The sequence below is a fragment of the Penaeus chinensis genome, chromosome 3 (genome assembly GCF_019202785.1).
Source record: "Penaeus chinensis breed Huanghai No. 1 chromosome 3, ASM1920278v2, whole genome shotgun sequence".
Taxonomy (NCBI): Eukaryota; Metazoa; Arthropoda; class Malacostraca; order Decapoda; family Penaeidae; genus Penaeus; species Penaeus chinensis.
In genome coordinates, this window is record NC_061821.1 from 3569729 (window position 1) to 3582228 (window position 12500).

Here is a 12500-nt window from a genome sequence, read left to right on the forward strand (position 1 = left end):
CTCTCTCTCTCTCTCTCTCTCTCTCTCTCTCTCTCTCTCTCTCTCTCTCTCTCTCTCTCTCTCTCTCTCTCTCCCTCTCTTTTGCGGGCGTGATAGGTGCTACATAGGGTTTCATGATTGTGCTTGATGTGTGTGTGTTGTGTTTGTTTGATTTTCATATTTAAGTCTTGTTTTTGCGTTAGGTGCGATATAGGCGTTGGTGTTTGTTTTTCGTGTTTGTATTTGCGTTTGTCTCATGTATTTGTTTTGTGTCCTCGTGCCTCGTCAAGGGCGCTTACATGAGTATACCGCGGACCTACGTGTGTGTCTGCGTGTAAGCAGCGTATGCGTATGCTTTCTTGCATGCATTATGCTGTGTGCGTGTCAGTGTGTTATAAATAGCTGTTAATATTAAAGTTATATGTGGCTGTAATAGCGTTTTACTTGCCTGCATGCGCTTGCACGCGTGGCAGCGATCGTAAAAGGGTCGACTTCTGCCGGGGTCGAGCAGGACGAGCTACGTTGTTGGGAGCACGTCATTCGTCGTCGACGCGAGATCAGGATTGCATGGAACGTCGCCAGTGCCAGCCAGACGAGAGAGGCTTGGGCGGCCATTAGCTAAATGATCACAGGCGCCCTCGATGGAGGTGGCGTTGCCTTCGCGACGAGGCGGGGAGGGGAAAGAGAGGGAGGGAGGGAGGGAGGGAGGGAGGGGAGGGAGGGAGGGAGGGGAGGGAGGGAGGGAGGGAGGGAGGGGAGGGAGGGAGGGAGGGGAGGGAGGGAGGGAGGGAGGGAGGGAGGGAGGGAGGGAGGGAGGGAGGGAATGAGAAAGAGATGAAAGGGAGGTGCAGAAGAAGGAGGGTAGTTATGGAAAGCAGGCGGGGGAGAGGGAGCAGGGACGAAGGGAAGGAGGAGGAGAGTGCAAATGAGATGGGAGACGAGAGAGGGAGAAGAAAGGGGTAGAGAAAGTAAGAGAAATAAGAATGGAAGAAAAATGAAAACAAGGAATTAATTAGGTGGAGAAAGGTAAGACGAAAGAATAAGGAAGGAAGAGGAATAAGGAGTGAGCGAAGAGAGAGAAGAACGTAAAATTAATCCACGGAAAGAACAGCGAAAAGGAGGGGAAAAGAAGAAAAAAGAACGCTCAACATTGTACACTGTGTTATGTTCTCGTGGGGGGGAAATCAGCGGTGGGGGGTGGGTGGGGTGGGGGGGAGAAGGCTTTTCGAGCGGCCGACATTAAATTCCTGGCGCAGCGCTGGCCGAGCCTTGAGGGGCAAGGTGGAGGAGGCCCGGCGTTGTTTTCAAGCGGCGTCCTTAATTAGTTCCCGAATCTGATATTAGTTTTCTTGGTGTGTGTGTGGGGGGGGAGGGGGGGAGATATTTGTGCGGCGGCTTGCTTGATCTGATTTTGTTGATTTTATTTATTTTGTTTGTATTTTTTTTTTTTTTTTTTTTTTTTTTTTGTGTGTGTACGGGCGCTCGAGTCTGTCTCCGGATTGTAGTCTACCTGTGCTTCGATGTGCGGAGGAGACCAGTCGGGTTGCTGGGCTTTGACAGTCGGTTCTTCCTCTTCTTCTTCTTCGTCTTTTTCTTCTTCTTCTTCTTCTTCTTCTTTTCTTCTTCTTCTTCTTCTGTTTCTTTTTCTTCTTCTTCTTCTTCTGTTTCTTCTTTAGCCCACTGCCATTTCACTCACTCCTTCACTCCCCCGTCTCTATCTCATTCTCCCTTTCCTCTCCCTCTCTTGCTGTCTGATCTCTTTCCCTCTTTCTTTCCTTCTCTCCCTCTCGTCTTTGTGCTTGAATCGATGTGCGTCGTGTCCTTTATCTCAGTGATGATCCCGTGTTTAAGAGAACATCTTGATGGCCGTCGACTCCCCCCCCCCCTCCCTTCACTTTCTGCTCCCCCCCCCTCTCTCACCCTTAACCCCCCCCCCCCCCCCCCCAGGTGCTTGAGATGACGAGCAGGTCCGTCGCGCCCACTTGGCATGCGGTCCCCGGCGGCGCGAGTCGAAGGGCGCGGGTCGGTAATGAGCGCGGTCGATCGGGATTGAAATTTGCCTCTGGTCGGATTTTGTTGTTGTTTATTGGCGGCGATTGAATAGATTTAATAGATTGAATAGATTGATTAGGTGATTTGGTGTGGCTTCTGGTGGGGATTCGGTCTCATTTTTTTTTTTGTTTTTTGTTTTTGTTTTCGAGGGTGGGTGTGGTGGTGATGGTTGTGGTTGATGGTGATTGGTGATGGTGATCGTGGTGGTGAAGGTGACAGTAGAGGGGCGATGGGGATGACGATGATGATGGTGGTGGTGATAGTGATGGTGATGTTTATAATAAAATGGATGAGGTTGGTGTTGTTATCGTTGATTTTTCGTGCGGAATTGAGGGAAGAAAAATGGAAGTGAAAAGGGGATAAGCTGATAAGGATGAAGACTGACTCAGGCAGATAAAGGAACGAAGAGCGAGTCATACGAACGGAAGACCGGAATCGATAAACAGAAATCAATGTAATTGAGTGAATAGGAGGAGGAAAGGAAGAGTGAATAAAAGAGACAGAGGAGGAGAGATGAAGACACGGGGCCGTTCGTTAAGGCGAATCTTGTTGATTAGAATTCATTGCTTGTTGCATTAGCGTCCATAGTGGCGTCCATTTTTATTCTTGATGAACAGCGTGATTAAGTCAAATGCCTGAGCAATTAAGCATAGAGATGTTACGCCAAGCTGCTGAATTAAAGCGAAGTTTGCGTTTGAGGGTCCGTTCGTGTGTCTGTGTGCGTGTGCTTGAGCTTGTGTGAGTGTGCTTGAGCTTGTGTGAGTGTGCTTGCGTGTGTATGTGTGTGTGTGCTTGCGTGTGTATGTGTGTGTGTGTGTGTGTGTGTGTGTGTGTGTGTGTGTGTGTGTGTGTGTGTGTGTGTGTGTGTGTATGTGTGTATGTGTGTATGTGTATGTGTATGTGTGTATGTGTGTATGTGTGTGTGTGTGTGTGTGTGTGTGTGTGTGTGTGTGTGTGTGTTTGCGCGCGCGTGTACATATACGTGTGCTTATGTGTATATGAGCGTGTGTGTGTGCGTGCGTGTGATCATGCGTGCGAGTAAGTGCGCTTTGCATGTATAGGGAGGGAGGGGGAGGGGGGGCGTTGCAATGCCAAGGATACGCTTAGGTACAGGTTGCGAATGTGCAGCGGTACTATTCTGGGTTATCGCTGGGCTGCCTGCACCCTGGCGACGCGCAGCCAGAAGGGCGGTTCGCGATTGGCGTGTTGCAAGGGGAGTGTCAGGGCGGGAGAGGGTGGGGGGTGGGTGGGAGGGAGGGAGGGAGGGAGGGAGGGAGGGAGGGAGGGAGGGTGGGTGGGTGGGAGGGAGGGAGGGAGGGAGGGAGGGAGGGAGGGAGGGAGGGAGGGAGGGAGGGGGGAAGGGCGGGAAAGGTTGTGTCCTTTATCCTTGATTTTTTTTTCTCTTCGCCCGTTTTAATCCATTTTATTTCTGCTTTATCTTGATTTCTTTTTTCTTTTTCATTATATGCATTCCTGTCTTTCTTTTTGTTCCCCTTTTTTCATGTTTCCCAATTCTCTCGTCCTTCCTTCTCATCTCTTTCCCCGTTCTCTTTCTTTCCATGTTCCCCAGTTGCTTGCCTCTCTTTTTTTCTTCCTCCTCCCTCCGTCTCTCTTCCCTTTCCCACTTTCTGTATTCCCCTTTTCTCTCCCTTCCCCTTCTTCCTATGATCCCTCTTCCCCATCCCACTATTTCCCTTCCTCTCCCTCCTCCATCCCCCCACTCTCCCCCCCAGTCCCCTTCCTCTCCCTTCGCCACCCTCTCCATCCCCTATTCCCTTCTCCTCCCTCCCTTATTCCCTCCCTCCTTCCTCTTCCCTTCACTCCCCCCTCTTCCCTCCCCTCCCTCCCTACCCTATCCTCCCCTCTCCCCTCTCTACCCTCCTCTCTCCCCCCTCCCTACCCTCCTCTCTCCCCTCCCTCCCCAGTCCCATCCCTCCCCAGTCCCCTCCCCCCCTCCATTGTATTCAGAGGGCAGCCCGAAGGTGCGCGTGCATGCGAGCGAGCGGGTCCCCGCGCTGGCGCTGCGTCGGGGGCAGGAAGCGGGGTGGGTCTGCTTGTACTCGCTCGACCTCTCCGATGCCCCCTGTTACCTCGCTGGTGGACTCCGTTTGGCCTTCCCCCCGCGCTTGTGGTGGGGGATGGGGTCGTCTTCGCTGTGTGTTGGCGCCGCCGTCGTCTTTGCCAGCCTCGGCAAATGCTGTTGTCGCCTCCACCTCTGTACATCCATGTGTGCTGCTTCCTCCACCTTCATTTCTTTCTTTGCATCTACTTTCTCTTCTGCCTCTATCTCCACCTCCATCTCAATCACCACCATCACCATCACCATCACCACCACCATCACCATCACCACCACCATCACCACAACCACCAGCACCACAACCACCACCACCACAACCACCACCACCACCACCACCACCACCACCACCACCACCACCACCACCACCACCACCACCACCACCACCACCACCACCACCTCCACCACCACCACCACCACCACCACCACCACCACCACCACGACCACCATCACCACCACCATCACCACAACCACCAGCACCAGCTCTAGCATCACCACAAAGCCCCCCTCCCCCCCTCCCTCCCTCCCCAACACACATACACACATGCATTCTCACACATCATCCCCCCCCCCCCCCTTCATGCCCTCTTTGGGTATTCCGCACGCCCTTCGGATTCAAAGTCCTGGCAAGAAAAGGCGGGTTAAGGCTCCGCTGTGACAAGACAAAGGATGCGGTTTCGTGACGTGGACATTGCAATGTTGCGTCTGATGGGGGCGCCGTTCGGGTGAATTTGTGTCGGGAGGGGAATGGACGGAGTGGGTGGGTGAGTTGTGGGTGGGTGATGATATGAGTGGGTGGGTTGGTGGGGTGGGTGGGTGATGATATGAGTGGGTGTGGGTAGGTGGGTGGGAATAAGTGGGTAGGTGAGGGAGTGAGTGAATGAGTGGGTGTGGGTGAGTGGGTTGGTGGACAGGTGAGTGTGGATAGGTGAGTGCATGAGTGAGTGGATGGGTGAGGGAGTGATTGGGTGAATGAGGAGGGGTGAGTGAGTGAGTATGTGTTAATAAGAAAGAGTGAGCGAGCGAGCATCATCTTGAGAGAGAGAGAGAGAGAGAGAGAGAGAGAGAGAGAGAGAGAGAGAGAGAGAGAGAGAGAGAGAGAGAGAGAGAGAGAGAGAGATAAGAGAGAGAGAGAGAGATAAGATAAGATAAGATAAGATAAGATAAGAGAGAAAAGAAGAAATTAAAATAAAATAAAGGAGAGGAGAGGAGAGAGCGAGTCCCTGACGCAAGGGACGGGTCAGGCGCGGCCGCTGACCCATGTAGCAATTACACTCAATCTGTCCCTGGCGTCGTCAGCCCACGGCGCTGCTCTCTCTCTCTTCTCTCTGTTTGGATGTTGCTCAGACGAAATCGCCAGATGATGCCTTTAGGTTCTTAGAATGGACGTGCAATCTCGGCGGAATCTTTGTCAAGGAGAGGAAGTCAGTATTGGATGCATCTCGGCCGCTGTCTCGCTGTCGTTCGTCCGAGTTTTGTGTTGTGGTGTCCCCGCGGAGGCGCTCTCTCCCCGGACGTCTTGGCGCCGTGGCCGTCTGGCGCTTGCCTTGAGGTGCTTCGCGGCCCTCCTCCTCTTCTTCTTTTGGGGCTGGAGGTCAATAATCAGTCCATTCTCTTTCGTTTTCGTCTCTTGGGTCTGTTTTACCTTTCGTCTCGTATCTGGATCTTGCTTTCCTTTCCTCTCCTGACATCATCATACTTTTTGTTTGTTTCCCCGTTGCGACTTGGTGGATACGTTGTGTTAGATTTAGATCACAGTGTAAAGTAACTGCATTTGCGGAATACCCAGGGCAGTGTGAGTGGGTACGTGAGGCGAGCGTGCCCGGCCCCTGCGCATTCCCGTCAAGGTGAGGCCGTGGGCTTCACCTGGTTCACGAAACCAATTTAAGAGACTTTTTGGTGCGTCCTCTGGGCCCGAAGAGGGATGGGAAGGGGGAGGGGGTTGAGGAGGGGGAGGGGGGAGGGGGAGGGAGGGGTAGAGAGGGGAGGAGAGATGAAGGGGAGGTATTGGTGGAGGGGAGAGGAAGGGGGGTGGGGGTAGCAACCACGTGCCACTTGGCTTAGGAGAAGCTTTGTGGGGACTGACGTCTGTTGCGCGAACGCCCTCGCAAGAGAATTGGAAACGTCTTGCGCCTTAATTGTTTATTTGAACACGAGATATAAGTTGCAATGTATGTAAAGCACAAGCACGCACAAGCACACGCACACAGAGGGCATTATAAATCTTGGCCCGCGGGATGTTTGTTATGGCAGCTGGCAGTGCCCATCGAGGGCCTCCATGACTGGCGGCCTTGTACTGCGTGTCAAACGGGCGGGGCTCAAGAGTAGCCACCGCTCACCCTTAAGTGAGAGCGACACCCTTCGCAAGTGTGAGTACTTTATGGTGCGAAAAGTGGCGGAGTTCGTTCAGTGGGGCTGCCGGTGAGGCTTCCGGGGTTCCGTTCCTTGCGAGTGTGTGGATGTAGGGGGCTGATTGACATGTTAAATTAATCGTTCCCTCGCGCACACACACACGCATGCTGCACCTACATACACACACGCACTTACATACACACGCACTTACATACACACGCACTTACATACACACGCACTTACATACACACACGCAGTTACATACACACGCACTTACATACACACACGCACTTACATACACACACACGCTCTTACACCACTCCCACCCATATGGCTGTAGTGGTTGCTTAATAAGGACATCTAGCAAGTTCTCCTCGTCCCGTTACCCCGTCCGCTCGCCCCCTCCCTATCTCCCTATCTCCCTATCTCCCTATCTCCCTATCTCCCTATGTATCCCTACCCATCCTCTTCTCTTGCCCCTCTCCCCTCTGCCCCCCCCCCCTTCCCTCTTCGCCCTCGTCCCTTATCCCCGTTGTCTTCTCATCCTCTTCCCAACTCCCGCCTATCCCATCCGTTTTCTTTCCCCTCCGCCGTTTCCTCCGCCTCTTCTTCCTACTTCTTCTTTCCTCGTCCGCCCTTCTCCCTCCCCCACTTCCCTCTGTGCATCCTTTCCCTCCTCTTCTTACTCCTTCCCCCCTTCACTCTTCTCTACCATTCTTCCTCTTTCCTTCTCTCCCCTCTCCCCCCTCCCTTCGCTCCTCCTTACCCTTCTCCCCCTCCCTTCGTTCCTCCTCCCCCCCCCCTCTCGCCTTTCTTCTCTTATCTTCCCTCCCCCTCCCCCCCCTCCCCCCTCCCTCCACCTTTTGCGGGAACTAATGAGGCTTTTATGTGGTCGTCATGCGGTTGGCCCGGCCGCCAGCTGGCTCCGGCGTCGCCCCTTCCCCAAATACCCATCGCTGGTGAGGAGGAAAGGTGGGGGAGGGAGTGGGCGTGGGGGTGGATGAGTCGATAGACAGGTGACCAAGGGGGAGGGGGAGGGGAAGGGCGGGGGGGTGTAAAGGGGAGGGATGTTGTAAGCGCCCCTCGCTTGGCAAGGGTCGTAGTACTGCCCTGTTAGGTTTTAAAATGCCTCCGTCTTGTTTTGGTGAGACGCGAACCCCGCTCGCTGGTCAGCGCGGTTTGAAGCGGGTTTGTTTTCGCGCCGCATTTTATGGGGTTGTGTCAGTGACCTTTAATCCATGTGGAGGGGTCTGTGGTTCAAAGTGTGGAGGACCAGCGCGAGTGCGTACATACGCACTCCTGTAGAAATATATCTTGTTTTAAGTTACAAAAGATGTTTATGTAGCGTGAGGATTATTGTTTGAGTTTAATAGCATTGTCTTGTCACGCTCCTTCCCCTCTCTTTCCATCTCTCTCCCTCCTTTTTTCCATCCCTTCTCTGCATCCACCTTTCCCCCCTCCCCTCTCCCTCCCTTCGAAGTGGCATGGAGTGAGGAGGGGGACCGCCACCCCCCCTCACTCCACCACGTGGCTCGGAGGGGGGGGGGGGTAAGAGGGATAAACAATCTAGCGCGTGATTCTGACGGGTGGGGGGAGAGAGAGAGAAGGGGGGGGGGTTGGCTGGCACTGAGAGAGGGAATTCGCGAGTCAAACATGAAACGTTGACGGCGTGTGAATTCGACGTGCTCCCATACTCGAGGAAGAGCAGGAAGGGAAGGGGGCCGGTGGCTGCCAGGGGGGAGAGGGGAGAGGCACGCAAGACGACGTGCCAGATAAGGTGGTCACGAGGGCCTGGAGGCTGAGAGGATGCAGTGTCCCCTCTGGCGGTGACCTGTCCCCTAGTAACCCTTTTCGCCCCTCCCCTCTTCACCCGCCCCCTCCCCGATACGTCCTGGCACATGCTTGGCGGTTTGTGTGCATGGCTTGAACAGCGGCCGCGGCAGCGCCAGTACTCCGTCGCTCACCTCGCCACATAGCACGGCCTTACCGCACCCACGCCCTGACCTTCCACCCAGATATTCCCTGCTCCTCCTGGCGAAGGTCAGGGTGAAGTGAGAGCAGCTTCGTGGCTGTGCGTGTGCTGGCTTTCGGACTGCATTCCCGCGACCCCCGCCGCGAGGCACCAGCAGAGTGACCTGTGACGCGTGTGCCTTCGTGTGCTTCTAGTGTATTTTTGCTCTCTTACCTTACCATGGGCCTGGCGTGACTCCGCGCGTGCTTGTACTTATGCACTCGCAACAGTCAGTTTGTGCAATATCTTTATTTTGAGAAGCAAGCGTAGAACTGGCCTTCGCTTCCCTCCCGGCGTGTGTTCTTGTGAGCGTGTCATGGGTCCGGGCAAAGACGCCGGCTACAAGGTGTTCTTCGCGATCGACTGGAGCCAGGCCTTCATCCAGATCCTGGAGATGACCTGGTACTGCTGCGACAAACTCTGGACTCTGTTCACCCGCCACCACCGGCTCCTGGGTCGCGCGTGAACGGCCGTGGTGGAGATCCGCTGAACACTGAGGAAGAGGGTCTTTAGGGATCTCAGCGTTCCTCCTTCCTCCTCCCTTTCCTTCTCGTGTCCATGACGACATGAAGACAAACGAGCCAAGGCTTCTTTTGCTCCCTCGCCTCCGCAAGTGAAAGGTGTCGAAAGGGCGCTTCTTCGGCCGCTGGGCAGAGAAACAGCAGAGGAAATATCAAGAGGATAATGAAATGAGGAAATACCTACTTGTGGCGCACTTTTCTGTTGGAAACCTGATGAAATTTCATTATAGGGTGCTTATGTTCTTCACTTGAGGATAAGTGTTTGTTGAGGAGTAGAACTAGATTATTGCTTATTATTAAAGATCGTGGATCTCTCTGACTATATTCAGCCAGTTAAATCGTCCCATCGCTGTTACTTCGATACGAATTCCAGAAGATAAAACTCCCTGAAAGAGTAAAGGAGGAAACAAGAACAGTTCCGCTTTGTAAAACATCCTAACTTACAAGGAATTATCAAAAATGTTGAAAAACTTGACCCTTGGGGGATGCAGAAACACCTTCGCTCGCCTGTACCCAAGGAACACCCTTGAAGTCGCGCCGCCCTTGTGGAGGCCGCCCTTCTCCTGGGTTGGCAGCAGGAGGACCAGGTACTAGCCATGGGGATCCTCGGAGACGATTTGGCGCTCCTGACGAGGAAGGTCCCGCGGGGAAGACTGACGGCGAGGGGCTGGGTGTGGGCGCCGGCGCTGGCGGGGGCGCGTGCCAGCTCGAACTTCAGGAATGTTTTTTTTTCTCTCTCTTTTTGTTTTTTATTCTTGTGTTGAAATGTATTTTACATGCATATTTTGATCTCGTGTATTTTGAGATTCTTCTATCTTTCGAAGGCAGTAGTAGGCCAAGCTCAATGCCATTTCGCCATATGAGGATGGTATGGAGAGAGAAAGAGAAAGAAAGAAAGAAGGAGAGAGAGAGAGAGAGAGAGAGAGAGAGAGAGAGAGAGAGAGAGAGAGAGAGCGAGAGCGAGAGCGAGAGCGAGAGAGAGCGAGAGCGAGAGCGAGAGCGAGAGCGAGAGCGAGAGCGAGAGCGAGAGCGAGAGCGAGAGCGAGAGCGAGAGCGAGAGCGAGAGCGAGAGCGAGAGCGAGAGCGAGAGCGAGAGCGAGAGCGAGAGCGAGAGCGAGAGCGAGAGCGAGAGCGAGAGCGAGAGCGAGAGCGAGAGAGAGAGAGAGAGAGAGCGAGAGAGAGAGAGCGCGTGAGAGAGGAGGAGGCAAGTAAACCAAAGCAAAGCCACATTTAGTTAGACCAACCCTTCGTGTCAGTGATTCAAGCGTTTTAGGAGCGACCCCAATTTTTAACATTTCGTGCACTATGGCCAAATGCCTCCGGAGTTCGATTAATGGAGCGGGGAGATCAGTTTTAATTATCTAAATTGACTGATCATGCGAAGGGCTTGGGAGGTAAACGCTTTTTGCTTCATATTTTCCAGTCTTTGGAACGTAAATATTTTATTGCTTAGAGTTATGGCATTAACATTTCTTTGTCTGGTCCTTTTTAACTTATTTATTTATTTAATTTTATTTATAAATTTTTTTGTGTATGATTTTTTTGCTGTGAACTCTTTAGATTCTCTGTATATTTTTTTCTTCTTTATTTCAGCTGTGAATTCATGATCTGGCATTGTCCATGGCTGTCACTTATTGTCTTGTTGTCTATTCAATTTTATTCTTATTTATTCGTCATTTCATGCTTCCTATTCTTCTACTTCTCCTCCTCCTTCTTCTTTTTATTCTTATTCTTCTCCTCCTCCTCCTCCTCCTCCTCCTCCTCCTCCTTCTTCTCCTCCTCCTTTTCCTCTTTCTCCTCTTTCTCTTCCTTCTCCTCCTCCTCCTCCTCCTTCTCTTTCTCCTTCTTCTTCTTCTTCCTCTTTTTCTTTTCTTCTTCTTCTTCTTCTTCTTCTTTTTCTTTTCTTTTTCTCTTCTTCGTCTCCTTCTCCTTCTCCTTCTTCTTCTTTGCTCTTCATCATTACCACCTCGCCTTCCGTTCATTCGCAGTTGCTGACTGTCGTTCTCCTGCCTATCCATCTGTACGCCGCAACTGATCGGCCCTCTCTCTCTCCCACCTGTTTATTAGCCGCAGTCGAACACCAATATCGTCTTCCCGCTGTTTATTCCACGCAACTGACGCCCCCTTTTCTCCCTCCCCCCCCAGGAACAGCGAGAAGCGGAAGGAGAAGTCTCGCGACGCGGCAAGATGTCGGCGAGGCAAGGAGAGCGAGATCTTCACGGAGCTGGCCAACGCCCTGCCCTTGCCGGCGCAGACGGTGTCGCAGCTGGACAAGGCGTCTGTCATGCGGCTTACCATCGCTTACCTGAAGACGCGGGCGCTGTGCCAGGCCGGTGAGTGCTATGAGGTTTTTTTTTTGTGTGTGTACCTGGGGGTAGGGTGGGACGATTGGGGTGGGAGGGGGTGGGAAAGGGAGGGGAGGGGAGGCGCGGGAAGGGTAAGGGAGGGGAGGCGTGGGAAGTGGAGGGGAGGCGAGGCGAGGCGAGGCGAGGCGAGGCGAGGCGAGGCGAGGCGAGGCGTCGGAAGGGGAGGGGAAGGGATGGGAGGCGTGGGAAGGGGAGGGGAAGGGAGGGGATGGGATAGTTGAGTTATTATAAAGCCCGAGACGATAGGGAGAATTATGCTGAGGGGAAAGGGAAGAGAAAAAGAGCGAGAAGAGAAAGAGGAGAAGAATAAATGTTGGCGCACACAAAGCAGTCTTCTGTGGCTCCAGCGTGCCGTAGGCCCAAGGGGAAGGAAGGGCCCTGATGAGATCGTTCGGGAAATGGCAGCAGGAACGCGGCGGAGATGACATCGGATTTGAGTGTCCGAAGTTAAGCACGTCATTTTTTTCACTCCGAGTTCAGCTCTGTTCACTTCGAATAACTTAGGTAGCAATGTTCACTTCGATTAACTTAGGTAGCAGCGTTCACTTCGATTAACTTAGGTAGCAGCGTTCACTTCGAATAAATTAGGTAGTAATGTTCACATCGAATAATTTGGGAAGCAGCGTCCACTTCGAATAACTTAGGTAGCAATGTTCACTTCGAATAACTTAGGTAGCAATGTTCACTTCGAATAACTCAGGTAGCAATGTTCACTTCGATTAACTTAGGTAGCAGTGTTCACTTCGAATAAATTAGGTAGTAATGTTCACATCGAATAATTTGGGAAGCAGCGTCCACTTCGAATAACTTAGGTAGCAATGTTCACTTCGAATAACTTAGAAAGCATCGTTCACTTCGAAAAACTTAGAAAGCAAAATTTAACCTCCCAAATCGAGTTCTTAGTCCGCCATCTGAGTAATTCTTGTCCTCGTCGTCGCCCTCGCCCTCTGCTTCGTCATTATTATTACTGTCATTAGGAATGTTCACTTTACTTGCTTCGCTCTGCTTGGTGAACACTCGAGGGTTGGAGCCGGATAGAAAATGTTTTTATGTTTTATGTCATTAGAATTTATTGTTTTTGTTGTTATTATTATTATTATTATTATTATTATTATTATTATTATTATTATTGTCATTATTATTAT

The 12500-nt window shown here is 52.3% G+C and overlaps 1 protein-coding gene across 1 annotated transcript in view; it reads left to right on the top strand.

The window, feature by feature from the left end:
* Positions 1-12500, top strand: part of LOC125038562 — a 114700-nt gene that overhangs the window by 65553 nt on the left and 36647 nt on the right. The window contains exon 2 of the mRNA XM_047632095.1: positions 11135-11336. Within this exon, the coding sequence (XP_047488051.1) occupies positions 11135-11336 (202 nt within the window). The remainder of the gene's footprint in view (positions 1-11134; positions 11337-12500) is intronic.